The sequence below is a fragment of the Phaenicophaeus curvirostris genome, chromosome 1 (genome assembly GCF_032191515.1).
Source record: "Phaenicophaeus curvirostris isolate KB17595 chromosome 1, BPBGC_Pcur_1.0, whole genome shotgun sequence".
In the NCBI taxonomy this organism is placed as follows: domain Eukaryota; kingdom Metazoa; phylum Chordata; class Aves; order Cuculiformes; family Cuculidae; genus Phaenicophaeus; species Phaenicophaeus curvirostris.
The window spans coordinates 116,481,031-116,506,461 of record NC_091392.1 but is presented as its reverse complement, the minus strand read 5'-3'; the positions used below and the strand labels follow the sequence as shown (position 1 = coordinate 116,506,461).

General features: G+C 44.0%; 2 protein-coding genes across 4 annotated transcripts in view; both read left to right on the top strand.

Annotated features, from left to right (window-relative positions):
- The window catches only part of C2CD2 (C2 calcium dependent domain containing 2), a 45,625-nt gene extending 38,798 nt beyond the window's left edge, over positions 1–6,827 (top strand). For 2 of the 3 annotated variants that reach the window (XM_069872293.1, XM_069872283.1), the window contains exon 14: positions 1,822–6,827. In XM_069872293.1, the coding sequence (XP_069728394.1) occupies positions 1,822–2,048 (227 nt within the window). In that variant the 3' untranslated portion in view covers positions 2,049–6,827. The remainder of the gene's footprint in view (positions 1–1,821) is intronic. The other variant, XM_069872302.1, reaches the window with a different exon arrangement.
- A 4,636-nt stretch (positions 6,828–11,463) lies between these two features.
- The window catches only part of PRDM15 (PR/SET domain 15), a 42,416-nt gene continuing 28,448 nt past the window's right edge, over positions 11,464–25,431 (top strand). The window contains exons 1-4 of the mRNA XM_069872328.1: positions 11,464–11,493; positions 17,561–17,607; positions 21,243–21,336; positions 25,034–25,187. Of these exons, the coding sequence (XP_069728429.1) occupies positions 17,571–17,607; positions 21,243–21,336; positions 25,034–25,187 (285 nt within the window). The 5' untranslated portion in view covers positions 11,464–11,493; positions 17,561–17,570. The remainder of the gene's footprint in view (positions 11,494–17,560; positions 17,608–21,242; positions 21,337–25,033; positions 25,188–25,431) is intronic.

Below are 25,431 nucleotides of genomic sequence, written 5' to 3'. Positions count from 1 at the left end.
ATGTACTAGTCTGACTGCCAGAAGGCTCCTGTGTTGGCTTGCTACCTGGGTCCTCCTTCATTCAAATTGGCTCATGCTACTTTGATAACAGCACTGCCCAGTTCTGCAGAAAACTGTTGCTATTTTAATGTTGGGCTGATGTACTGACACCAGTCTGAGTGTTGCTGGTAACTCAGAGAGTTGTCTCTGCCAGCTGCAGTCTTGCTGCCTTATGCATCAGGCACACGTGCGCACATGGAAAGGGAAGGTGGAATTTGGCAGAACAGTGGCTGCAAAAACAATCCAAGATTGCAGAGAGAGAAGTGCTGGTGGATGGTGTTGACAATATGAGTCCTGACTCCCTGGTGAGATGATAGCTGCAATTGCCTTGGCTGCATAGCAGGTTTGACATGGGATCAAGGGAAGGAGCACAACAAAATAAAGCAACGTAATTTACTACAGAAGGGATTTAAGTGAATTTCTGAACCTATTAGAAGCAGATGTAGTGTTACTTTTAATCTGTTTGAAATGAATTGCTATTCCTAACGGGATTTTTAAAATAGCAGATGTTTCATGATTGTTACTCTAGGTGGTGCTGCTGAATTTGTGTAGAATACATGCTGCCAGATAGAATGCTGCAGTAGAATATATCTACTGTAGGCAGACTGACTGCCAGGTACTGTTCTCCAGCACCAACAGCGTCCCTCACTTCAAGTTAAAATGCCGCCTTCATTTTGGTGGAGTTTGCCATCCTGCGGATTGGATGGGGCTCTGAGCAATCTGATCTAATTAAAGATGTTAAAGGTGACCCTGCTCCTGCAGAGGAATTAGACTAGATGACCTGTAAGGGTCCCTTCCAACCCAAAGCATTCTGTGATTTTGTGCATCGCAGGCTGATCTTTTCTTTTCATCTCCTTTGATCTCTGAAACAGTGGAGAGCAACATTACTTCCTCTATTTCATTTTTTTTTTGTAAAATACTCTGGTTTTGTTGTATTGGAAAGATTGGATATGCCTGTTTGATGTGTGAGAACGCAGTGTACAACCCTAACCAAATGCTGTGCATGTATGTTTCAACACTACTGTAGCTTTTGGAAGAGCATTTGAAATTAGTGAAGTATAAGGAAGAAGACTTCCACAAGATGTGTGGATTGGCTTTAGAAGTTGAAGTCGGAGGATTACTATTTGATTGCTCATAGGTGTGTTTTACAGTAGCTCTTCTTCCTTTCCAACAGTATAATTTCTGTAAGAACTGAAGGAAAATTCCTTTTTTCTTTAGCACTCCTCTAACAATGTATGTAAGCTCTTCTCTCCTCCTTAATGTTCCTGCTAACTCTGCAAGTGGATATGCATAGATCTAGAAATACCACAGTCTGTTGTGAACTTAAGCAATTCAGTTTGCATGGTACTTGCATGGAATGAGGAGAAACAGAGAAATACATACTGTCACAGAGTGAATTTCTCAGACATGTTCAGCTGGGAGAGGGCTGGATCAGCAGTGGGGCGAGGTGGATTCAGTAGAATATAGTGTACGTATGTGTGCCTGTGGCTAAAAGCATGACGATTGCTTGTGTTTGACAGTATCTGAAATCTCTTGATCCAAGGTGAAATTCATACTATTACGGCCTCTAGGTTACAGACCATAAATATTCTTGCTTTAGATTCACCACACTCTTAGCTTTTTAACATTGTCTGAATTGCTACAAGGGTGATGCTTAAGCTGGAAATGGTAAGACTGAGGCTTTTCTCAGTTGTGCTGCAGTTACAGTTAAAGCTGAGCTCCAAGAGGAAAGCAGCCTGTTCTGTCTAAAGTGTCCTGCACCTCTGCTGTTTGCTTCCGCAGGTGGGATTTTGAAAAAAAGTGCAAAGCTCTTCTTCCGACGGCGACATCATCAGAAGGATCCAGGAATGAGTCAATCACACAATGATCTTGTCTACTTGCAGCAGCCACTGTCAGAGGAAACGCGCAAGAAGGGAGGCACGCTTTCACGTATTCTGAGCAGAAAGCTCCTTTCCAAAAACAAAAGCAAGAGCAAACTGAACGGTGCTTCGGCAGAACCACACATATGAGACTGAGCACTCTCTGATGGGATACATGCATGGCAGTTGACCATTTGTTTACAGAGCAGTACTAGAGAATACAGATACGGCTGAAGACTTGCCTAAAATGATGTTCACTAATACTGTGGTCCGGGAATAATCGGAAAGCTTGTCATCTTTGTTGATTTTTCCGGAACACTTTGTCTCTCTGAGTATAAAGTTGCTCCTTCAAACAGAAGCAGTGCTAATTGTATTGTGACATTTTGGAGGACCATGTGCTTTATTGTAGAAGATGAGAGAGGATGGGGAATGGTGCAGATAGGGAGAACCTGCATATGAGCACCTAGTTTATGTTAACGGGGAGCTAAGAACTGAAACATCATGCATGCTATATATGACTGAACCACTAGAAAGAGAGAAGATACACACCACTGTGCTTCCTTGCTCCAGCCTGGAATAGTAGCAATGCAAGTCTCAACTTGTTTTTCGAGTCAGGCTGAAAAGGAAAAGAGAGACCCAGATGCAGTTCGTATTGTAATTGGGAAACTGGTAAGTTTTCAGAAGCAGAACTAAAATGCTGATTAAGATAGCCTATTGTAATAACTGTAGCCTGCTGTAATAACTGCTCAGTCCATGTAGGTGGAGAGATGCCTTTGATATTAGCCATAAATCAACAAATTATGCAAATACTTGTACTAGCATATTGTTTAATGTTCTGTGTATGTTGTGCTAAAAAGAAAAAACCCACAGAACTTTTTTAAGTCTACTTGAGTCTACTTGGAAACAAGACATTTACAAATTCTTATATGTAGCTTTTCTTCCCTGACTGAGAAGCTGAGTTGCTAGTGCAAAATCCTATCAGAGGGGCTCTAATTCCTTCTCCAAAGTACTTGTTAGACAAGTATAGTAACCACCATATCAAGTGCAAAGCTAGGAGCGATAAGCGATAAGTAGAGCCCATTTACCCCTGTAATACTTTCCATTAGACAGTTTGTTTTATTTTCCACTTACTGAGATCTTAGGAAACACAGTTGTGAAGAGAGCTTTTTAAAAAATAGTAACAGCGGCTCCCTTAGTTGCCTTTCAGTTTCTAGATCTACCAGTGTTGTTACGCAGCGAGTGCTTGAGTGGGTGAGGGTTTTTTACGTTTTTTCCTCATTAAATACTGCAGCTGGCTCCTTTAAATGGGAAGCCTGATGAAAGTAAAAGGATAGTTCTTGTTTTGGCTATTAAGAAGAGTAAAATGGTCAATATTTCACAGGTACCATCTTTTGTGCATACCTGTACTTTTCCATCATCTACATTCCAACTGAGGACAAAGGACCAAGTCTGTTCTCATTAGCCAAGAAAAACATCCATTCCATCTAAATAACTGATGTGAATGGATGATAGATTTGTGCCTGCTTTGCCAAGAGTAATTCCTCCCCCGCTTCCTACCCTTAAAAGACATCCAGCACTTTGGCAGATACTTGGGCTTTCAACTTAAACCATTCTTCAAAACTAGAAGGTCACTGAAGAACAAAAACACATTTTAGAGTTTCTGGTGGACTCTTAGATTTCTTGGTAAATGCTTTCACAAATAATATAAACGTAGAGGAGTTTGGGATTCTTTTTTTTCTAAGAAAATATTAGAAGAAATGAACTGACAAAATCCTTAACTGAACTTACTATTTAAAAATACTATTTATGTGTAACCTCCTAAAATCACTGTGGTAGTACAGCAGTCCAGACTATCAAATAGTTGTATGTTTAAGCATGCTGCTTCTTATGAAAACACTTGGAAGGCATTTTAATACTCTGTATTTCGAAAATTGCTTGCAAATGAGTCTTCTAGAGGTGTGATGTGCTTAGAGATCCCAGTTTGGTAATACAAGTTTGTCCAGCTTGGATGTGCTTGGACACTTGTTTATTGTCCATTTAATACAAAGTAAAATTTAGGTTTCCTAATCTGTTCTACAGTGGTTAGTGACATGAACATTAAAAAAAAAGTTATATTCTCTCAACATACTTTTTTTTTCCCTTGACTTTACTAGGAGCTCTTTACGTGATAGGGCAGGGTGGGTTGCATCCCTGCCACGTTTGGTCACTGAGTTTAAGAAATCAAAGTGAGACTGAGCTTCATGGGTAGCACCCCCTTACACTAAAAGTGAAGAGCTATGGAATTGGGAATGTAAAGGGAGCACATAAATAACACTACTCGAAGTCTGCTTAAGTTACTGGACTGGGATTTTATACTAATTTACAGAAGCTTTATCATGTACTGTAGAATGGGGTGGAAAGAACACTGACTAACTTGCAGAATACAGGCAGGGTTTGTTTGTAGCTTACCTCAAAGAACAGATACACAATGAAGTGGGGTTTTGGTTCCTCTTTATTAAGATCTTGATAATTGCCTAAATGCATGTCTTGATGGTGGGAACCAAGAACATTCTGTACTACAAACTGTGTCAAGGTTTGGGTTCACATATAATAGAGTGAATTTTTAAGATGAGGACAGCAAGGCATTTAGGGTAAAAAGGGAAACTTGTCTTTTTAATTGCCTTCACTCCTCAGGAAAATTACCATCATTTGGTTTGATGTCTGACCTCCGTATCCGATTGGTGTGTGACTCTTCCTACTCCTCTACCAATAATTTGTGTCTTGTAAAAGCAAGCTAAAGTACTAAACACAAAGTGAGAATTAAGTTGCTCAGTTGTGACAACTCTAAAGGCCCATAATGTTGCATCCCAAGATGATCGGGTGGTCATTTAAGATCAGGAGATCGAAGTACGTATATTTTTCATGTACTAGCATTTAGGTCAATATGGGTTGGATATGGACAACCAGTGGGAGTTCTACTGCAGGTTTGGGGTAGGAGGACTGGGTTTGAAAACTGCCATGACTAAACACTGCAATGTAACCTGTCAGGTGCTGGATGTTTCCTGTACGTTTGTGTGAAGGAAGCTGAAGGGAATAATTTTGCTCTTTTATGTTTCGCAGTCTTCATGATTTTAATAACTATTCGTTTAAACAGCAGAAGAAATCTCTGCATGATATGACACTGAAAACTTGTTGTTTTCTGTGTTTTCTGTCTTCCAGTTTCATTACTTCAGAACAATAGCTTGGAAACAACCTGTGAAATCTGTCTTCCTTTTTGCCCTGTTTCTTACACTCCTGTGTTTCTGGGTGTTCTGTACAGCAAAGCAGCCATAGTATTTATTTTCTGAGGAGTAAGAGATGAAAGCTTGCTTTTTCTTTCTAAAGACATTTGATGTCCATAACTGAACGTTCTTAATCTGTGTTTGTGGTTTGTTTTGCTTTATGGCATTTTAGCTTTTCATTTGCCTTGATGGGGACATCCTGCATCCTTACTTAACTGAGATTTGCCTTGCCTTTAGTGTGAATTTTGACTGAGAAAGTAGTACAAGAATTAAATTTCTCTTTGTAGATTGAAGCAATAAAACTACATAATATCTCAAGTGTGAGCTAGGTAACTTTCTCCAAGTTACTGAGGTCACTTTAAAAGTCACTTCCTTTGCCTTTTTTCATATCCTGTTCACCCCAGGAAGAAATGATATTCACTTCACTGTGACTATATATGAAACTTGGGAATCTTAGGTGGCAGGAAGAAGAAGGAGTATCATTGTGGAAAAAAAAATCATATTAATTTAAAAAAGCAAAATACGCATGGCAACGTCTTCAATTTAATAGACATGTCATAAACCGTGCGTGCATAAACACTGGGCTTTATTCTTTTGCTTCCTCTTAGATTTTAGTTTTCCTTCTCTCCTTTTTTTCAGAGAGGGCTTGGAGCTTCAGGTCATAGAAACCAGTAGTTATGGTCTTGAACCTGAGAGGACTTGGCTTATAGCAAGGCTTTTTTTGAGGTGTACTATTGCCCGGCAATGATGCCAATTTTGAGGATCAGTGAAACGTTACAGTATTTCGTGGTACTGCATCTCCTGGCTGGTTCTAGGTGATTTTCAAGCAAAAGCTTTCTGCTGTGTATTTCTTGTAAAGTTTTGGTGTTCTTGATATGCAAAGTATAGGAAAAAGTGAAGTTGACTACATAAAATGCTACCAGAGAAGTAAAATAAGAATCTTGCTCTTGTTTTAACATCTTTTTCAGCACCGGTAACTCCAGGTATCACAAGGATCAAGAATTCTATACAAGCTGGGAGCCGCATGGCTTTCTCATTTGGGTTTATTGCAGTTTTTGAGTTGTAGAGCTGAAGTTTGAGATAAGTGCTTATCCTGGTACAGAATTAAGTATACGATAGCTCCGGGCTAAGACATTCCCTGTGTAAATGGGAACAGCTGACCTCATGCTTTGACCTCCACAGGACCTAAGTGGATTTATTCATGTGTTTAAAGTCAGCGTATGCTTCTGTACATTGCTAAGCCACAGCCTTAGTGACAAACAGCTCAAGATTAACTGTATAACAAGGGTGATTAAGTTAAGGGTGAGTAGTATCATTTCACTCAGGATATCCAAACTGCTACTACGCAAGGTGCTGGCATGATGTGAAAATAACTGGGAAGGACGGGTCTGAGGTCTCTCCAATACTATAACACTGTATTTCCCAATAATGTATTATGCTTTGATATTCCAGGTAGAGTAAAACATTTTTTTCTAGCATTTAACTGTGATAGTTACTTCTTCTGTGGTGTTTTTTTTTCTTTATTTTTTCTGTGTGTGCACAAAATTAAGTTGGTGCAATTAAGATGTCTATGATGTACAGATTTATTATATCACTAAAAAGCCTGAGAAGAGGATTTTTTAAAAGAAATAACTACTGCTGTACATACAATAAAAGCCAATTGTCTCTGTGTAGTGTTCTGTCTTATGTACCTAGTCTGCCAAGTGTAACAACTGTTTTTCTAGACAACTCTACTAATTTGACCTGTTGGCTAACAGGGTCCATTTACCTGTTTATTCAGGAGCAGAGTTCTCCATCTATGCTGTGCTGACAGTTGTGGGTTGTTTCTGACAGCCTCACTCATATCAAATGGCCCTTTGTTGTTCCTTCAGAAATTGTCTGAAACATGGACGGGGTGGGAATCTGATGGGAGGATTTGTGGAACTCATCATGGCTACTTGGTTTTTTTTTTTCTCTGTTATGTTATAGAATCTTAGAGTGGTTTGAGTTGGAAGGGACCTTAAAGATCATCTAATTCCACCCCCCCTGCCATGGGCAGGGACATCCCACCACATCAGGCTACCCAAGGCCCCATCCAGCCTGGCCTTGAACACCTCCAGGGATGGGGCAGCCACAGCTTCCCTGGGCAACCTGTGCCAGGGCCTCACCACTCTCATGGTGAAGAATTTCCTCCTAATGTCTAGTCCAAATCTGTCCCTCTCCAACTTACAGCCATTGCCCTTAGTCCTATCACTACGTGCCTTTGTAAAAAGTCCCTCCCCAGTTTTTTTGTACACTCTTTGTAATTTTAGGGTCAAAGGGGGAGGGGTGTTAGGGCCTAGATCCTATATAGAAGCCACCAGTACGAAGATGAGCACAGCCTGGGAATGAGGTCCTCTTCAATCATTTTACTGAAAAAATTATATTCTAAATTAATGCTGCCACAAAACCCTACCAAACTGAGGAAAGGAAAAAAAAACCAAAACCAAAGCCACCAAAAATAGGAATTCACATGAACATAGTCACAATAGTGTGTTTATTTCCCTTCCCAAAGTGAGTGCTATGCCTTCTTTTGCAAGGAAATTGTAAGTAACCTTACTGGGAGTAACAGCCCGCATTTCTATGCCTGTTTAGTTCATATTCTTGAAGTGCTTGGTTGAAATTTCCTGATAGTCTCCCAACAAACAATCTTATTTTTCCTTCCTGTTCTAATATTGGGTAAGGTTTGTTAACTTGTGTGATGCCGTTTGTGTACGCTAATAAAACTGACAAGACCTAGCAGAATGAGAGCAGGAAAAAAATCATAGAATCATAATCATTAGGTTGGAAAAGACCTTGGAGATCATCGACTCCAACCGTATCTGTCTACTACTAAATCATGTCCCCAAGCACCTCATCTACCCACCTTTTAAACACCTCCAGGGATGGGGACTCAACTACCTCCCTGGGCAGCCTCTGATAGTGCTTGATAACCCTTTCTGTGAAGAAATTTTTCCTAATGTCCAATCTAAACTTCCCCTGATGCAGCTTGAGGCCATTCCCTCTTGCCCTGTCACTTGGGAGAAAAGACCAACACCCAGCTCTCCACAACCTCCTTTCAGGTAGTTGTAGAGAGCAATGATGTCTCCCCTCAGCCTCCTCTTCTCCAGGCTAAACAACCCCAGCTCCCTCAGCCGCTCCTCACAGGACTTGTTCTCCAACCCCTTCACCAGTTTCGATGCTCTTCTCTCAACACACTCTAGGACCTCAATATCTTTCCTATAGTGAGGGGCCCAGAACTGAACACAGGATTTGAGAAGCGGTCTCACCAGTGCTGAGTACAGAGGGAGAATAACCTCCCTGGACCTGCTGGTCACGCCGTTTCTCATACAAGCCAAGACGCCATTGGCCTTCTTGGCCACCTGGGCACACTGCTGGCTCATGTTCAGTTGGCTGCCAACCAACACCCCCAGGTCCCTCTCCTCCAGGCAGCTTTCTAGACAGACTTCTCCTAGTCTGTAGCACCGCACGGGGGGTTTGTGTCCCAAAAATGTAGCACTAAGTTTGGCACCATGCTTTTTCCTCCAGTTCATCTTTCTTAATGAAGGGAAGGGATCTTTATTCATCTCTCTGCATCACTGAGATGCAAGTTCTCAGTCTGATATTAAGAAAAGGCAGGAATACTGACCAGAAAAACCAATGCAGAAACCATTTTGAAGCTGCACAGTCCAGACTCCTATGTATTGCAAATCCAGACTGATTCAGCTAAGAGACATACAGATAACTATTCTGAATTAGTTAATACTTGTTCTGACAAAGTGAATGCACTGCAAACAGGATAACCACCCTTGTGCCCTGGATGCTGGAGAAACCTAGGCAGAGACCCAAAGACAACATTCTGAATGTGAATATGCACTGATATGTACAGGAAAAATAAATAAAAGCAGACTATACAAAACTAAAGACCAGTTGACTTAGGTCTTTGAGAAAGTAAATGACCCATACATGTGCTTAGATCCTTGAAAAATTCCACTTACTAATCCTGTGCTCCTTGAAAACTTTTGGTGAGTCATTTTTAAAGAACAAGCAGTTCTCCTTACTTGAATTAACACTGCCAAGAAGTAATATTTTCAAAATTCAAATGCTGCATTGCTTCAGCTTACCCAAGCATTTAGCAAGAAGAGAGTCACTGTAGTCTCTACACATTAGTCTTGAAACTGGGTACTTGTGGTGAAGGAGACATGGGAAAGGTAAGGTGAGTGGTGGGAGAGGGCCTGGCCATAGCCAACTGTTAAAGTCAGCTGTGAGAAGAGCATGTCCTCTAGTGGGGACAGAGCTGGTGCTTGCTTTCCATCACAGAATCATAGAATCGCTAGGTTGGAAAAGACCCACTGGATCATCAAGTCCAACCATTCCTATCAATCACTAAACCATGCCCCTTAGCACCTCGTCTACCCATCCCTTAAACACCTCCAGGGAAGGTGACTCAACCACCTCCCTGGGCAGCCTGTTCCAGTGCCCAATGACCCTTTCCATGAAAAATCTTTTCCTAATGTCCAGCCTGAACCTTCCCTGGTGGAGCTTGAGGCCATTCCCATCTTTGAGTCTTCACGGGTGTTCTCACTGTGACAACTAGCCAGTCACACCACAGCGGCAGGGACCACTGCATATGGCTCTAGGGGGGAACTCGATTGTAGACAATGCTTCTTACCAGAGGAAAACGTTGGGGCATCATGCTTGAATACATAAAGCGTGGATACATAAACTATAGGTACCTCTTGGCCCTGGTCTCTGCCTCTGGACAGGTGCTCTTGGCAGCACAGCAAACATTTCTGCTGGGAGAGGGATGGACACTGCAGTAACCAGGTTTAAAACGCCTTGAGCTGAGGGTACCAAACACCATGGCAGCTCCCTGCTATTCAGCCAGCTGAATATGAGCCAGCATGGTACCCACATGGCCAAGAAGGCTGATGGCACCTTGTATCAGAAATAGCATGGCCAGCAGGACCAGGGAAGCAAGGGTAGCCCTGTACTTGGCACTGGTGAGGCTACACCTCAAATCCTGTGTTCAGTTTGGGGCCTCTCACTAAAGAAGGTCTTTGAGGAGCTGGAGCACATCCAGAGAAGAGCAATGAAGCCGATGAAAAGGCTGGAGAACAAGTCTTACGAGGAGTGGCTGAGAGAATAGGGTTAGAGCTGTGATTATAAAATTATAGAATGCCAGGGTGGAAGGGACCTCAATTATGATCTGGTCCAACCTTTTTAGGTGGTGTATACTTTAAATGAGATGGCCCAGCACCCTGTCAAGCTGATCCTTAAACGTGTCCAGTGTAGAGGAATCTACTACTTCCCTGGGGGAATTATTCCGATGTGATAAGAGAGGGAATGGGCTCAGGTTGCGCCAGGGGACATTCACATTAGGTATCAGGAATCATTTTTTCACCTAAAGGGTTACTGAACAGTGGCACAGCTGCCCGGGAAGGTGGTGGAGTCCCCATCCCTGGAGGTGTTTAAAAGACAGGGAGATGAAGTGCTTAAGATTTAGTGGAGGGCAGGTACGGTTGGACTCAACAATCATAGAATCATAAAATAGTTTGCGTTGGAAGGAACCTTAAAGATCATTTAGGTACCACCCCCTGTCATGGGCAGGGACACCTCCCACTAGACCAGGTCCCATCCAACCTGGCCTTGAACATCTCCAGGGACGGGGCAGCCGCAGCTTCCCTGGGCAACCTGTGCCAGTGCCTCACCACTCTCATCGTGAAGAAATTCCTCCTTATGTCTAGTCTAAATCTGCCCCTCACCTAGTCATACAGGACTTAGAATGGTTTGAGTTGGAAGGGATCTTAAAGATCACCTAATTCCAACCCCCTGTGATGGGCAGGGACAGACTTGCCCCTGGTGCAGCAGTGCTAGCTGCCCTGTCCTCCACGTGCTCTAGCATAGCTTCTAGGAGGATCTGTTCCATGATCTTCCCAGGCAGAGAGGTGAGGCTGAAAGGTCGGTAGTTCCGAGGCTCATCCTTTCTACCCATTTTAAAAACGAGGGCAATGTTGCCCTTCTTCCAGCCACCAAGGACTTCTCATGATTGCCATGACTTCCCAGACATCACGGTGAGTGGCTTGGCCGCCACGTCGGCCAATTAACGACCCCAAAGCTCTTTTCCAGGCGGGTGTTTCTGTCCTTCCCCCCCCCCCCACCCGCAGCCCTAGCCCGGCGGGGCGCTGGCGGACCCCACGTGCGGCGGCGCCGTCGGGACTACATTTCCCGCCGTGCTTTGCGGCCGCGCCGGCTTCCGGTGTCGCGTGGCTTCCGGAGCGGATCGGAACCCGGAGCGCGGATCCGATCCGGGTCTGGCCATTTCCCCCCCCGGGCAGGTAACGCCGCTTTCCCCGCGCTCCCGCCCGCCGCGTCCCTCCCCTCTCCCTCCATCCCTCCTTCCTCGTTCTTTCCATCCCACCCCTTCCCCCTTTCTCCCCCGACCACGCTCTCTCCGGGCCCGCGGGCGGGAACCCCCGCGGCGCGCGGCCCTGAGGTGCGTGAGGCTTCGTGGGGTGTAGGGGTGTGAGGGGGGGTGGGGGTGGCTGCGGCCTCCTCTTCCTCCTCCTCCTTCTCCTCCACGCCGCCTGTTCTTTGTTACAGGGGGGAGGGAGCCGCGCGAGGTGGGCGGGAGGCAAAACCCGGCGGCGCCGCTCCCGGATCCCCCGGATTGTTCCCCGCGCGGGGGAGGCGCCGGGGGGTTCCCGGGCCCCGGGTTGAGGGGGGGAGGAGGGAGCCGCTCTGCCCGCCCGCCGCCCTCTCTCCGTCCTCGGGGAGGAGGCGCGGGGTGGTCCGTTCCAGGAGGAAAGGAATCGTTGGGAAAGACCTTTGAGGCCGTCGAGTCTGAACCGTACCTATCCGCGGATAAACCGGGTCTCTGAGCACCTCATCTACCCGCCTTTTAAGCACCTCCGCCGTCTCCGCACCTCAAATACGGTGTCCACTTCTGGGCCCCTCGCTGCAAGAAGGATGTTGAGGCTCTGGAACGAGTCCAGAGAAGAGCAACGAAGCTGGTGAAGGGGCTGGAGAACAAGTCTTACAAGGAGCGGCTGAGGGAACTGAGGTTTAGCCTGGAGAAGAGGAGGCTGAGGGGAGACTTTACCACTCTCTACAACTACCTGAAAGGAGGTTGTAGAGAGGAGAGTAGTCGCCTCTTCTCCCAAGAGACAGGTGATGGGACAAGAGGGAATGGCCTCAAGCTGTGCCAGGGGAGGTTCAGATTGGATATCAGGAAAAAAATAATCACAGAAAGGTTCATCAGGTACTGTCAGAGGCTGCCCAGGGAGGTGGTTGAGTCCCCATCCCTGGAGGTGTTTAAAAGGTGGGTAGATGAGGTGCTCCGGGACATGGTTTAGTGGCAGATAGGAATGGACAGGCTTGATCGAAGAAGTCTTTTCCAACTTGGTGATTCTATGATCTCCCTGGGCAGCCTCAATAACCCTTTTGGTGAAGAAATTTTTCCTCATATCAGATGTGAATATCTCCTGCCACAACTCGAGGCCATTCTCTCTCTTCCTGTTACATTGGAATAACCTTCCCAAGGAAGTGGTAGATTCCTCTACCATGAATGTGTTTAGGGATCAGCTTGACAGGGTGCTGGGCAATCTCATTTAAACTAGATATCATCTAAAAAGCTTGGACCAGATGGTCTTTGAGGTCCCTTCCATCCTGGTGTTCTATGGTTCTATAATTGTTACTTGAGAAGAGACCCAACACCCACCTCTCTATGACCTCCTTTCAGGTAACTATAGGTGGTGATAAGGTCTTCCCTCAGCCTTCTTTTCTGTGGACTGTACAGCCTCAGCCACTAACCCTGAGGATATTTCCTCATGTCCAATCTTAACCTTCATTTGCACAACCGGAGGCCATTCCCTCTCGTCCTGTCACCTGTGACTTGGGAGAAGAGACCAATACCCACCTCACTACCACCTCCTTTCAGGGAGTTGCAAACAGTGATGAGGTCTCCCCTCAGTGAATGGAGCAGCCCCAGCCTGCAGTGCTTTGTCTGCAAATTTTTTACCTGCAATATGCTCGTTTTCTGCTCATGTTCATTAAACTTTGCGTGGACTTCATTCAGCCTAGGCTGAGTGAACGTGATTGCAGGAAATGTTGGAAAGGGCAAGTGGCCTAAACCCAGCATCCACCCTGCCTTTCCTGACTGGTATAGGAATTGTCTCCCTTCTTGGCAGTAGCCAATAGAACAGTCGTAATTTGTTAAAAATTATAGAATGTCCTGAGCCAGAAGGGGCCTGCAAGAATCATTGAGTCCAACTCCTGTTCCTGCACAAGGGAACCCCAACATTCACACCGTGGATCTGAGAGCCTTGTCCAAATACTTTTTGAATATTGTCTATCTTGGCGCCATGACTGCTTCCCTGGGGAGCCTGTTCCGATGCTCCACCAGGGAAGAACCTTTTCCTAATAAACAACCTGAACCTCCCCTGGTACACGTTCTTACTGTTCTCTGGGGTCACTAGAAAGAAGAAATCAGCACCTGCTCTTCATCCTCCCCTTGTGAGGAAGCAGTAAGCTGTGATGTGGTCTGCCCTCAGTCTCCTCCAGGCTGAACAGACCAAGCGATACACAGCCTCGCTGTAATTCACCAGATACTATGCCAGCCAGTTTCTGATTACTTAGAGCAGTAGCGTGAACAACACACTACCAGACTACATCATGAAGAAAACATACTGTATTTTTAAGTGCATTCTGATTGCACATGTGTATTTGCAGTACCCATCCACTTGTATTTCGAAGTTACTTATTCACACTAGTAGAAGCCCATTCTAGAACTTCAGTGGAAAACTGAAGGAAGAAGAAAGGGGAACTTCAGTTTTACTTTGTTGGCCATTAAATTAAAATACAGGTTTTTAAGGACTGGGTTTATTTTTTGATTCTTACCTATTTTTTTTTTAAATCCATTTGCAAGATCAAAGTTACTCAACTTACCATTGCAGCCTGATTTCTTTCTTCAGCAGTTTGTAAGGGGAAAGTGCTTTTACTCCAGGTCTTACACTTTTGAATAGCTTATGGCTGAATTGGTTCCCCAACACTAACGCTGCACATCATGCTCTGCAAGCAGGTACCTGTGACTCTGCAGCCCCTCAGTGTCTTCATTTGGGTTCCGTTGAGTTTCAGAACTGTTTGGAGGCCTGCATGGCAGCTGGAGTTTGTGTGCTTAGCTGTGTTCTCTGCTTTTGGGCACAAAGTCACTCAGTTAATTACACAAGCAGAAGATCCTGGATTTTTGCTCTTTTGCTGGCCTAAGTATTAGACCTTGTACCTATAGCCTAACTTCTTCTGTGTAGCTTATCATCTGTTTTTTTACTGCTTTGCAATTGCTTTGTGTTTTATATAAAAATATCTGGAATTCCCAGAAGCTTTGATTATCTCTGTAAGACAAGAATATAATTACTGCAGTAGGATGAGTGATTTAATGGTTTATTTCTGATACTGATGCTTGAAAAGAAAAAAAAAAAAATCAGATGTGGCCCAGAGCAGTGGCAGATGAGGATAAAAACCTTTGAAGACTGTCTTTGGAACCATCGTGAGCTAGCGTGGCACTTTCCTGACTCCATTTACCAGCTGGAGCTGGGGGCATGGCATTTATTTCAAAAACTCCTGGGAAATACAGTTGAGATTTGTGAGGAGTTTTGAAGCTTAGGGGTGAAAAGTAGTATGTGTCTGCAAAGCAAGATTGTTAAACCCATTTTGCGGGATTTCTTCCTTTCTTATGCTTTCTGTGAAGTACGAAAGGGGGGGAAAAGACCACACAGGTTTTTGTTGCAAGGTGCAGATACTAATGCAAGGTAGTTCTCTTTTTGTATCTGTTTTGCATCCGAGTTGTAGGTTTATTTGTTGCACAAAACATTATCTGCTCCTGTTTATTTCAGAGCATGGCAGTTCGTTGTGCTGAGCATAGGAGAGGTGGGTGATGAATCAGAAATTTTACAGCGTAGAAATTGAAGTACTTCCTGTAAAAATGAAAATTGCACTAGTGCAGGTGACTGAGATGTAGAGTCCTTATTGACTATGTGAGGTATGTTCGGGGAACCTTTTCAGTTTCTCCCCATCACCTTGAACAATATTTATGGTACTGTGATTTCTCCGCCCCTTGGTTGCTGTTCCCATCTGACGGCCCCTAGAACAAGACTGACGCTGCTTCTGTAATGCTGCGTGTCATCAGTCTGTTGTTGATGAGGAATGCGACACAGCAAAGTCGTAGAAGGCAAATGCCTCTGACGAGCAGGTCACACAGCAGTACTACTCATCTCACTGCACTGTCCCCCCTGTGTATCCGAACCATTGATCAAGAACGGTTATTTGTTAATTCAGCCGTGTTTAGGATTAAAGTCTTGTCAGGACACAAACTATCTAAAAATAGCTGGATGTACACCTCCTGAGGTAGTGCACAGCATCCACAAAATATCTTGATTCGAAAGCAAAACCATTTTCCACATCAACCTGCAATGTATTTTCGTGGCTTGTTTCAGGCAATTGTACTCTGGGTTTCCCTAAACACCTGTTGCATTGTTTAAAGTGCTTTCTGGAAAGCAGCATTTGGGAAGCTCCCTGAATTGCTGCTCGTGCTCAGCATTCGGCTTTTGTATAAATGTTTTAAGTGTTTTACTATATGCATTTAGTCCCCAAAAGCCGTAGTCAAGGAAGGCCTGGCTTCTGCTGTAGGTGGGCAGTGCTGTCGATGATGCATGTTAGGAGGCATCGTGCTGTTGATGTTCGGTGGAGTTGGAGAGAGCAGTGCTTGGGACAGGCTGGGGGGGAATGCTAGGGTGTCCAAACTTGGTGACCAGAATCTTCCTCAGGAGAAGGAAGGAGAGAACTGAGCAGTAGGAGGATCCCTCTTGCCTTGACCAAGAACCCCATCAATCAGGTGTCTATTTGAATTCCCATCCGTTGACACACTGGCTTTTCACCCAACGCGTCTCTGTGTGGCAATGGGTAGTCCTTTGCTAATTGGGAGTAACCTATGGATTGCTGAAGGAACCTGTTTGCTGCTTCTGGTGGAGGCTTGAGGTGGCAGCTGGCAGCTGCTTATTGGACAGTGCTCCCTGGCGTGCATGGGTGACATCGTGACTATAGCAGCAGACTTGGTGCAACAAAGAAAGGGCTTCACTTGTGCTGAGAAGTCAGTGGAACCATTGCCTGCACAGCAGTAGCTGCTGCTGCTTTGTGCTCCAGCCTGAGACATACTTCCATGGCCTAGCCAGGCAGGGCATACGAAGCATCAATGCGCAAGAGTGAAGTTAGGGAGTCCTGCTCCTACCCTGATCCTAATAAATGGCTGTGCTTGTGTACAACTTTGGCTTGGCTTTTGTTGCTGTAGTAGCAAATGCTTTATCTTCTTTCAAACAGGTCTCTGCTGGCTTGATGGGTCTTCATTCACGTTTCTTCTCTTCCTGTTCTCCCTCTCATAGGTTCAGTTTCTTACTCTTTTCTGTTTTATTCTTTATGTGCTTGTTGTTTCTGCAGCCTCATTCTCTCTCAGACTTGGGTCATGATTTTTGTGTTGCTTTGCCTCTTACTGGGGCATTGGAAAAGTTGAAAGGAGGAGAGCCTCTTCATGGTTAGAAAAGGGAAAATTATCTTCTAGATCCTGCTTTGTGTTGTGATCTTAGCCGTACATAATCATGGACAACTTGCCAACCATAATTTAGATTGTTTAGACATAGTTGAGCAGTACTAAACAGTGTTTATAGAAGTTTTAATACAATGCTGATTTGTAAAAGGGAATATAGATTATCCTTATTTTATGAGTGAAAGCAAATTGATGAGTTAGAATTTCACAGAATATCAGTGACAGAGACAGGATTTGTTTTCTCAGGTTTTCTGTTGCTGTTACCAGAGAGTACCTTTGGAACAAATTTGTGATCATATCTGCAATTTTTAGGTTAAGATTATCATGTTCATTTAATAAGTAATCTGTCCCTCAGAGATCCTTTTTGAAGCTACTGTTCAATAAAATGTTGCAGCAAACCAGATGGGCCTTGTTTCACAGTGGTGGTTGCTGGCCTGGATCAGTCCTCGGGTCCTGCTCCACAGGACCTTATAGCAGGGGGTGCAGGGAGACATGGGAATGGCTGGAGGCTGGCGAGAGGACGGATGTAGAATGGCATGAGACTGCATTGCCTCCAAGAGAAATGACTGTGAACCTACAGACATTTGGGCTTCATTGTAATGATTTCAGCAACACATGTAATGGTACAGCAGTCACTGGGGGAGTGGTCTAGCAACTTTAATTTCTTTAACTTTCCACTGCCACTCCTGCAGGAGCAGTAATGTGTTTGGGTATGCTCTGGGTCAGTCAATGTCATTACTCCAGAAAAGGATGTTTCAATAACGGAAAGCAAAAGTAACTCAGAACTAACTTTATCTTTTGTATTTTGGCAGGTTTAAAAAAATGGATGAAGATGGCAGTGATGAGATTGTGTTTATTTGTAAGTATTAGAAAGGAAAATGATCTACTTCTTAAGATGTGGCTTGTCTACTCAGAATGTTTGAAATTAAAAACAGACTAAGTTTTTATTTGGAGAAGTATTTATGTAAAGGAAGCTCGGACAGCTTATGGAGAAGTAGAGAGAAGGTTGCTTATTTTAAGTACACATATTCTCCTGGTTTGTTGGCAAGCACACAAAGAGACCTCTGAGTGTGAGTTAGCAGAACAGCTTTTCATGGTTGAAGTAAGTGAGATTGAAGGCCTAAAATGAGTCTAAGCCCTTTGTTTATACAGCCAGCTATAGCAACCAGGGGAGTCTGTAGGGAACTGACCTCTAGCCTGAGTTAAAGATCTGCGCCTCCACAGGAGGAAGACGCTGGTTTGTTATTCTTTCTGGACAAGCCTAATTTGAGATGCATCGACTGCCCTGACAAGTCTCACTCATGGCATTCATGGTGTGTTCTTGTGCTATGCAGCTCTGTGTTGCCAGACTGGCATCTGTCACCTGGGATCTGGGCTCATGGGGTTATAGTGCATGAAGAGAGGCTGCAGTGATGTGTGCCTGGGAAGTGTGGTGGGCAGCTTCCCCTGCTGGGAGGAGCTTGGCTTGTTTCGCAGTGGCACACTAGCCCTGCAGCCTTGCCTTTGTCACCAGCCTGGACATGCAGGATCTAGAGTTACGGTGGGAAAAAACTAAGAGATGTATAGCCCGCTTACCTACTTGTATGAGCAGAAAGGCCCTAGATACTGTGCATTTGATCTGGGAAGAGCAGAATGGAGCATGTCTGTGGTGCTTTATGCATCCAGTCTTCTACCTTGGAACACGCTACAGCTGCACATTAACTTTATGGCAGCTATATCAGAAAGCAAGTTGCCCTTTCCCCTCCACCAGGGCTCATTAAAAAATTGTATTGACTCAATAGGCATTTTTATCAAGTTGCAGATACCAGTGGTGAAGTTACCTTATCTTCTCCTTCTTAAAAAGACCCTGATGGATAGCAGCAACGATTGGGATGCGATACCGTTCCCTAGTTGCGCAAACAGGAGGTGTCACACAAAATGATTTTTTCCCCTTCCAGTGGAGGCTGTGGTCATTGAATTTCATAGAATCATAGAATAACCAGGTTGAAAGAGACCCACCGGATCATCGAGTCCAACCATTCCTATCAAACGCTAAACCATGTCCCTTAGCACCTTTCTTTGGCTCTCTGTAAGTTTTTCCCATGATGTATAGAGAGTGTTTATATTCTGAAAAAATGGGTTGTTATAGATGATATTGTGCGCTCCCATAGTTAACAGCATTGAATGCATATTTCATACACAGCAGGGAGTTTTGGAATATTTTTTACAGAAGTCAGTGAATATACTTACTCTCCTCCCAGGGTACTTTACCTTTTATCTCATACTCCGTTTTGTATTTCTTCTGTGGCCATAATCTCTTGTAAGCATCACATATGGTGAGTGTAACAGCCTTGGGGAATGTCTGCCTTAAGGCATCCCTTAGATTTTGAGAGGCGTGCTACACAATGTCAGTATCATGTTCTCGCTGCTTTGATCAGCCAGTCATCTGCAAAGGAGTGATAGAAGCAAGTAGTTTATTCCTGCCTGCTGTTTTGGACAGTGCTGTCTCCACCTTGTTGATCCTGGACAGTGGCTGTCTTTGCAGGAGAGAGGGGCACCTAGGTGCAGTTGAAAGATAAGGGGAATGACGCAGTGCTTTGTTTTCTTTGGCAGCAAAGCCCCTTTAAGAAACTGTCAGTCTTGCTGTTCCTCCTTGTCCCTGTTGGTTATGACAACCCTTTGTGGATGATAATCCAGGTCTTTTCAGCAGTCTGGTTTACACATTCCTCTGTGGCGCCTCCACACTCTGGTTTTGGAAATTTGTATTTAGCCCAGATTATTTCAGTAGGACTCAGCGCAGTGTGAGCTACAGGCACACCAGAGGGAGGTGGTGGGGTGGTAAACAGTGCAGGACAGGAGGAGGCCACTTGCATGTAGGCTCAGATTTGATGTTGCTGCTATGTGGACAGCACTTGCCTGCTGGTCCTTTCCTCTGATACAGTTGTCTGGTGCTTTATAGCAGACTGGACTGGGAAATTCATTCTGCTGAAAAATAAACTGATGGGAAAAGCTGGTTGTTTCATTCCTTGGTTCACCAGAAGGCAGCGCAAGCAGCTGTATAGGAAGCAGCAGCCAGGCTTGGGGATTACACGAGCTGGTACTGCCGTTTGTCAGATAGATTTTCACTTTGAAGATGTTGAGGTTGCCAGAAGAAGTAATGATGTGGAGCTGTGTGTTGTAGTTTGGAATCCCTTTTCCATGTCTTAGAAGAAATCCTTTTGTTAATTCACTGGGACAAATACAGAATCACAGAATCACTAGGTTGGAAAAGACCCACAGGATTGTCGAGTCCAGTCATCCATATCAATCACTAAACCATGTCCCTCAGCACCTCATCCACCCGTCTCTTAAATGCCTCCAGGGATGGTGACTCAACCACCTCCATGGGAAACGTGTAAATTAATTAATAATTGTTCTTTCCTGAATTCAAAATGGGACAGAAATTCTTAGCAGTAAGCATACTGGGAGAGAGAGGTTTCCAATTAGGAGTACAGAGTAGCTTTATCAGAGGGGATGTAGCCTGGGTTGGCATAGCTTTTGTCTTGTTCTCTTCCCAAATAGGGTGTAACCACTCTCTACTTTGCATCCTTACTAGGGTTACCTGTCTTGCCCTGGTGAGTGTGGAGCTCAGATGGAAATTGTGCTGTAGGAATATAACCCCTGTACGATCATCTCTCCTTAAGCTGCGTCAGCAGCTGATCAGGCAGGGCAGGTTGACAGCTTTTTTTCACAGTGAAGCAATGTATATGCATTTGAAACCCTGTTAAGTTGGCTTGTTTTAGAAAGCCTCAAATCATCCTTGTCTGAAAATTATTTCTTGGGAACCATTCAGTTCTGGATAATTTATAGCCACTTAAACTGAAAATTAGTTTAGGTAAGCTGACAGTGAATTAAGAAGTGGCTAAAGTGTGTTGTGCAGCCAACTGACTTGTTTGGAAAGGCACCAGAAGATGTCTTGGAGTTATTTCTCCCTGTGCTATGGGCACGGGTGGCCCAAGCGTGGCTGTGGGCAGAGCTGGGCTCCCATGGTGTGCTTCTATCCTGCTGAGGCCCGCGCCAGTTCTACTACTAGTACTGAGCTTATGCTTTCTGTTGCTAAAAGTCCATGCTGCCCAAGCTGCTTCTAAAAGCATGGGTTCTGGTGAAGATAGTAATATAGTTTCCACTAGCTGCTAGATGATATGATACTTTATGTGAAGAATATTGCCAACTTTAAGCAGAATATTTACTGTGGATGTAAGGCAGTTATAATACTTTCCTTGGAGAGAAAATGTAAATGATTGTTTTCTGATAGTACTGATCACGTTGTGTGTTATCTCACCTACACAGGTGCCAGCTGTCACCTTGATGTTAAATTATACATGTTCCTTTAAGTGATACATATAAAGGCAGATGTTTATTTATATATAGTTTGTCTGGTGCTAGATTTTATATCTGGCTCTTGAAATGAGGAGGCAGCTGTCTTATGAAAGTGTTTTCCATCAACCTTTCTGTATGCTGTCTGCTTTCTTGCAGGGTGTGAGGACTGTCGGCAGTACCACGATTCAGAGTGTCCTGAACTGGGCCCAGTGGTTACAGTCAAAGACTCCTTTGTATTGAGTAGAGCAAGGTAAGGAACATTTGGGTTAGTTCTGACTAACTGTATTAGTTCTTTAAAGCGTATTTGCTGTTTAATGGTGTCATGCAGACAGCTGAAAAGTGAAGTCCCAGTCTTTGGAAACCACAGGGGTTTGATTAAATAGAAAAATTAATGCACGCACTTAAGTGTTCTAATGAATTGAAGCCAAAAAATGACTTGCTGCTGATTAGGACTCTGTTTCTTTGCTGAGGTTTCTGGCAAAAAGTCACATAGTTCCAGATGGGGTGATGACTTCTGTCTTGGTCGAGTACTTGCAACTTTTTCTCCTCCTCAGATGTACTGTATTAGTATCAGAGACATGTGAGGATTTCTTATTCGTCTGAATAATTATGTCCTCCTGCTTGGTATAACCTCTGTAGTTCCTCCAGTGAGAAGCCAAACAAGTTGTTCTCATCATTGTGAATCTTTATGAATGATTAAGGGTGATGCTTGTGTCAGAAAATCTGTGAAATCACAGCAGAAACATTTGTGCTTGCCAAAAGAAACAAATAGACAAATCTAGTTAGGAGAAAACAGCACTGAGTAGTGATTTTCACAGAGAAGGACATCAGGCATTGTCAGCAAAATTCATATTAAGGTGCAAAACATAAGAATAAGGAGAAAAAGCAACTATCATGAAGATACAGTACAAATCCAAAAAGGGAGGAAAGTTCAAATGGCTTCCTGTATTACATAGTGTGCTTAGGGCTTCCATAGTTCTTGGGAAGTCATGGGCAGAAAGCGCAGACACGTGCTGGCTACGTAGGCCATACTGTGTGTTCCCAGGATCATTCTGTAACAAACACTGAGTGTGTTGGGTCTGCCACATGGGTGCCGTGACCCCTCGCTCCCTGGGCAGGATGCTCTTGGTCCCCCACAATGTGTGCTAGCTGCACGTGTGCAGTAGCCCTAGCTGTTTTTCTGGACCTTCCCAGGAAAGGAAACCCCCTGAAGCTCCTGCCAGACACCACCTTCCTGTCTGGAAGCCTGCTGTGGATCATCTCCTGCAGCAAGTGTTAATGGGGAGTACTGTCTTAACAGCCCTGACACTACAGGTACTTTGTTCTTGAGGGTTACTTCAGAATGCCTGTAAGAATAATAGAAACTGGCAACGGAGGTGCTTTTCTTACTGCGCTGCCCAATTTTGTGTGTAAGTCTCTAGCCCATACAAAGCAGATTCAATGACAAGTTAAACTAATATTTCTTTTTATTATGTGGTGGAGAATTAGCATACTGTCCAGAAGTTCCAACTGTGAATGTTCACAAATATGGTGCATGCACTAGTTTTCAGCCTTTCTTTGACATGCAGATGCTAAGTTTTCCCTAGTGGAAGTATGGGCTGCTGGATAGTGGATTTGATAACAGAGTTTAAAAATGACTGTGTTAAAGTAAAAAAAAAGAGTTGTTTTCCTGAGGTGTTTACAGATGAAAACAGGTAAGATAAGAAAGGGAAAGAAGAAATACAATTGCAGCCTTTTTTTTTCACAGCAGTAGAAGAAATTGAGTTGTCTGAGATTGAGGGCAAGTTTAACTACAAAGTGAATATTAATCTCTTAAAAACCTGTCCAGTTGCTTAACCATGTTAATGTTGTTTTGTCTGTCCTGCTGAAATGGACAGAGGTGAGAAAAGAAGCATTAAGAAACATCTCATGAGCTCACATATTCTGTTACTAAAACTGAAAGCATTTTTTCAATTAATTGGCTTATTGCTGTGATTGCAGTCTTTTTATATTCCTCTTCATCTAGACAGGAAAGCAGATCTGCCAGTGTCAACTTCTATAGAGTACTCAGTAGCCTGTCTGATTATTTTTGGCTTTTCAACTGTTAACACAGACCTGAGAAAACAAGATTGCATTTGGTGTCGGTAAAACCAGTGTGCTCGTTCCAGTCATGTGATATTTTTGGAAGATGTTCTCTGTGCATAATATGTAGTAACGATATTTACTACATATAGTTCTTCTTAGCAGCTTGTTTGGTAAAAAAGAGAGGCTGGAAGCACAGAAGGACTTGTAATCAATGTATCAGTGTTTATAATAAGGGAGCTAGAAGGCAGATGGGAAACTTCCAGGGTTTTCATCTTACGGGCTGTGATCTGCATAAGCATTTAAGATGTTAATTTGGGGAGGGGTAGAAGTTATTTTTTTAAATGAGCATGACCATAACCAAAGATCTGTAGGATAATTCATTTTGGAAGAGGTCTCAGGATATTCCAGTCAGAACTAAAATCCAGGCTAAACTGCTCATTTTTCATTTTTATGCCTATTCCTGCTCTTGTCATGAGCCCCTGGGAAGAGCCTGACTCCTCCACCTCAGTGATGTTTCTGTAGTTGTGCATAATAGTGTATTTGGGCCCCCCACAGCCATCTCTTCCCAAGGCTGATCAAGCTTTGCTTCCCTGGACTCTCCTCACAGAGTGACTGCTCTTGACTCTCCTGGTTGTCCTCCCCTGGACCTCACTCCAGTTTGTCAGTGTTTTTTTCATATTGGGAGCCCAGAACAGGAGGCAATAGATAGGTTCTAGCAAGTGCAGGCCATGGGGGACAAACACTTGCCTCTATCTGTTGATGTGTTGGCTGCTGTTCGTACCACCCAGGATGCATTTGGCCACCTTTGCTGCTGGGACATGCTATGTCCTCATGTCCTGCTTGCTACCCACCTCCACCCCCAGAGTCTTTCTTCCTGGTGCTGGTGCTGGCTGGGGTTCTTCCTTCCCAGGTGCAGGACTTGTCATTTGTTCTTGGAATTTCATATGGTTCCTGTCATTGTATCTCTCCAGGCTGTTCAGGTTCCTCTGGATGGTAATCCTGCCCTCAGACATGCGGACTGTGTCCTCCAGTTAGTGTGATTTGCAAACTGGATGAGAGTGCACTCCATGCCCCAGCTAGGTCATTGATGAAGATGTTAAAGGGTACAGGTCCCAGCAGAGAACTCTGTGGTACCCCAGTTGTTGTGGCTTCCAGGTAAAGAACCACTGATTATGACCCTCTAAGCCTGGCCACACAACAAGTTATTTACTCTAGTAGTTGTGTCCCCATCCATACCATAACATCACAACTTACAGAGGAAGTGTTGAAAGCCTTACTAAAGTCAAGGGAAATGACATCCACTGCTCTGCCCTCATACACAGGCCTGGTCATTTTATACTGGAAGGCAAACGCTTTCATCAGGCATCAGTTGCCCTTAATGAAACCATAGTGACTGTTTCCAGTCACCTTCTCATGTGTCCATAAATGCCTCCCAGAAGGTCTTGTCCCATGACTTTCCCAGGGACTGAAGTGAAGCTGACAAACCTGTAGATCCTTGTATCATCCTTCAGGCGTTTTTTTGAAGATGGGTGTAACGTTTGTCTTTCTTGAGTTGTTAGGGACCTTTCCTGCTGCCAGTGATCTTTCCAAGACATTAGAGAGTATCTCACTCTGGTATTGGACTGCTCTGGCAGCACCCACAGCTGCAGCCTGTCAGGTGCCTGGACTCACTATGGGTTGAGCTCTCTCAAATAATCGCTGGTTTGACTGGCCCTCCTCCAAATGTTGGGTTTTTTTCTCCTCTGTTTATTTATAAATTCTCATAGAATTTAGGGTTTTTTGCTGTCACTGGAGAAATAGATGTTGACTTTTTCCTTCCGTTGGTGCCTGCAGTGTTGACCCATGTGTAACTTTTTTTTCTCAATTCTCTCTTGCATTTTTAGATCCTCTCTGCCTTCTAATTTGGAAATAAGACAACTGGAGGATGGGACTGAAGGAGTGTTTGCTCTGACTCAGCTAGTGAAACGTACCCAGTTTGGTCCGTTTGAATCCAAGAGAGTTGCCAAGCTGGAAAAAGAATCAGTTTTTCCTTTGAAGGTAAGATATGGCACACTAAAAGTAATAACAAGGAGTCAGTTTTAGCCATGATGAGTTTATGCTATCTAATACAATGGGGAAAAAAAATTGTTCAGGGGGTTATTTGGGACATCTTTTAGGCATGCCCTATGGTGGACTAGTTAAACAACCATTCTCTGAGCAAGGTACAGAATAACCACACTAGAGGCTCATTCTCTGTGTTTGAAGTGACCATGCTTGTAGGAGATGAGGCTAGGATACAGTC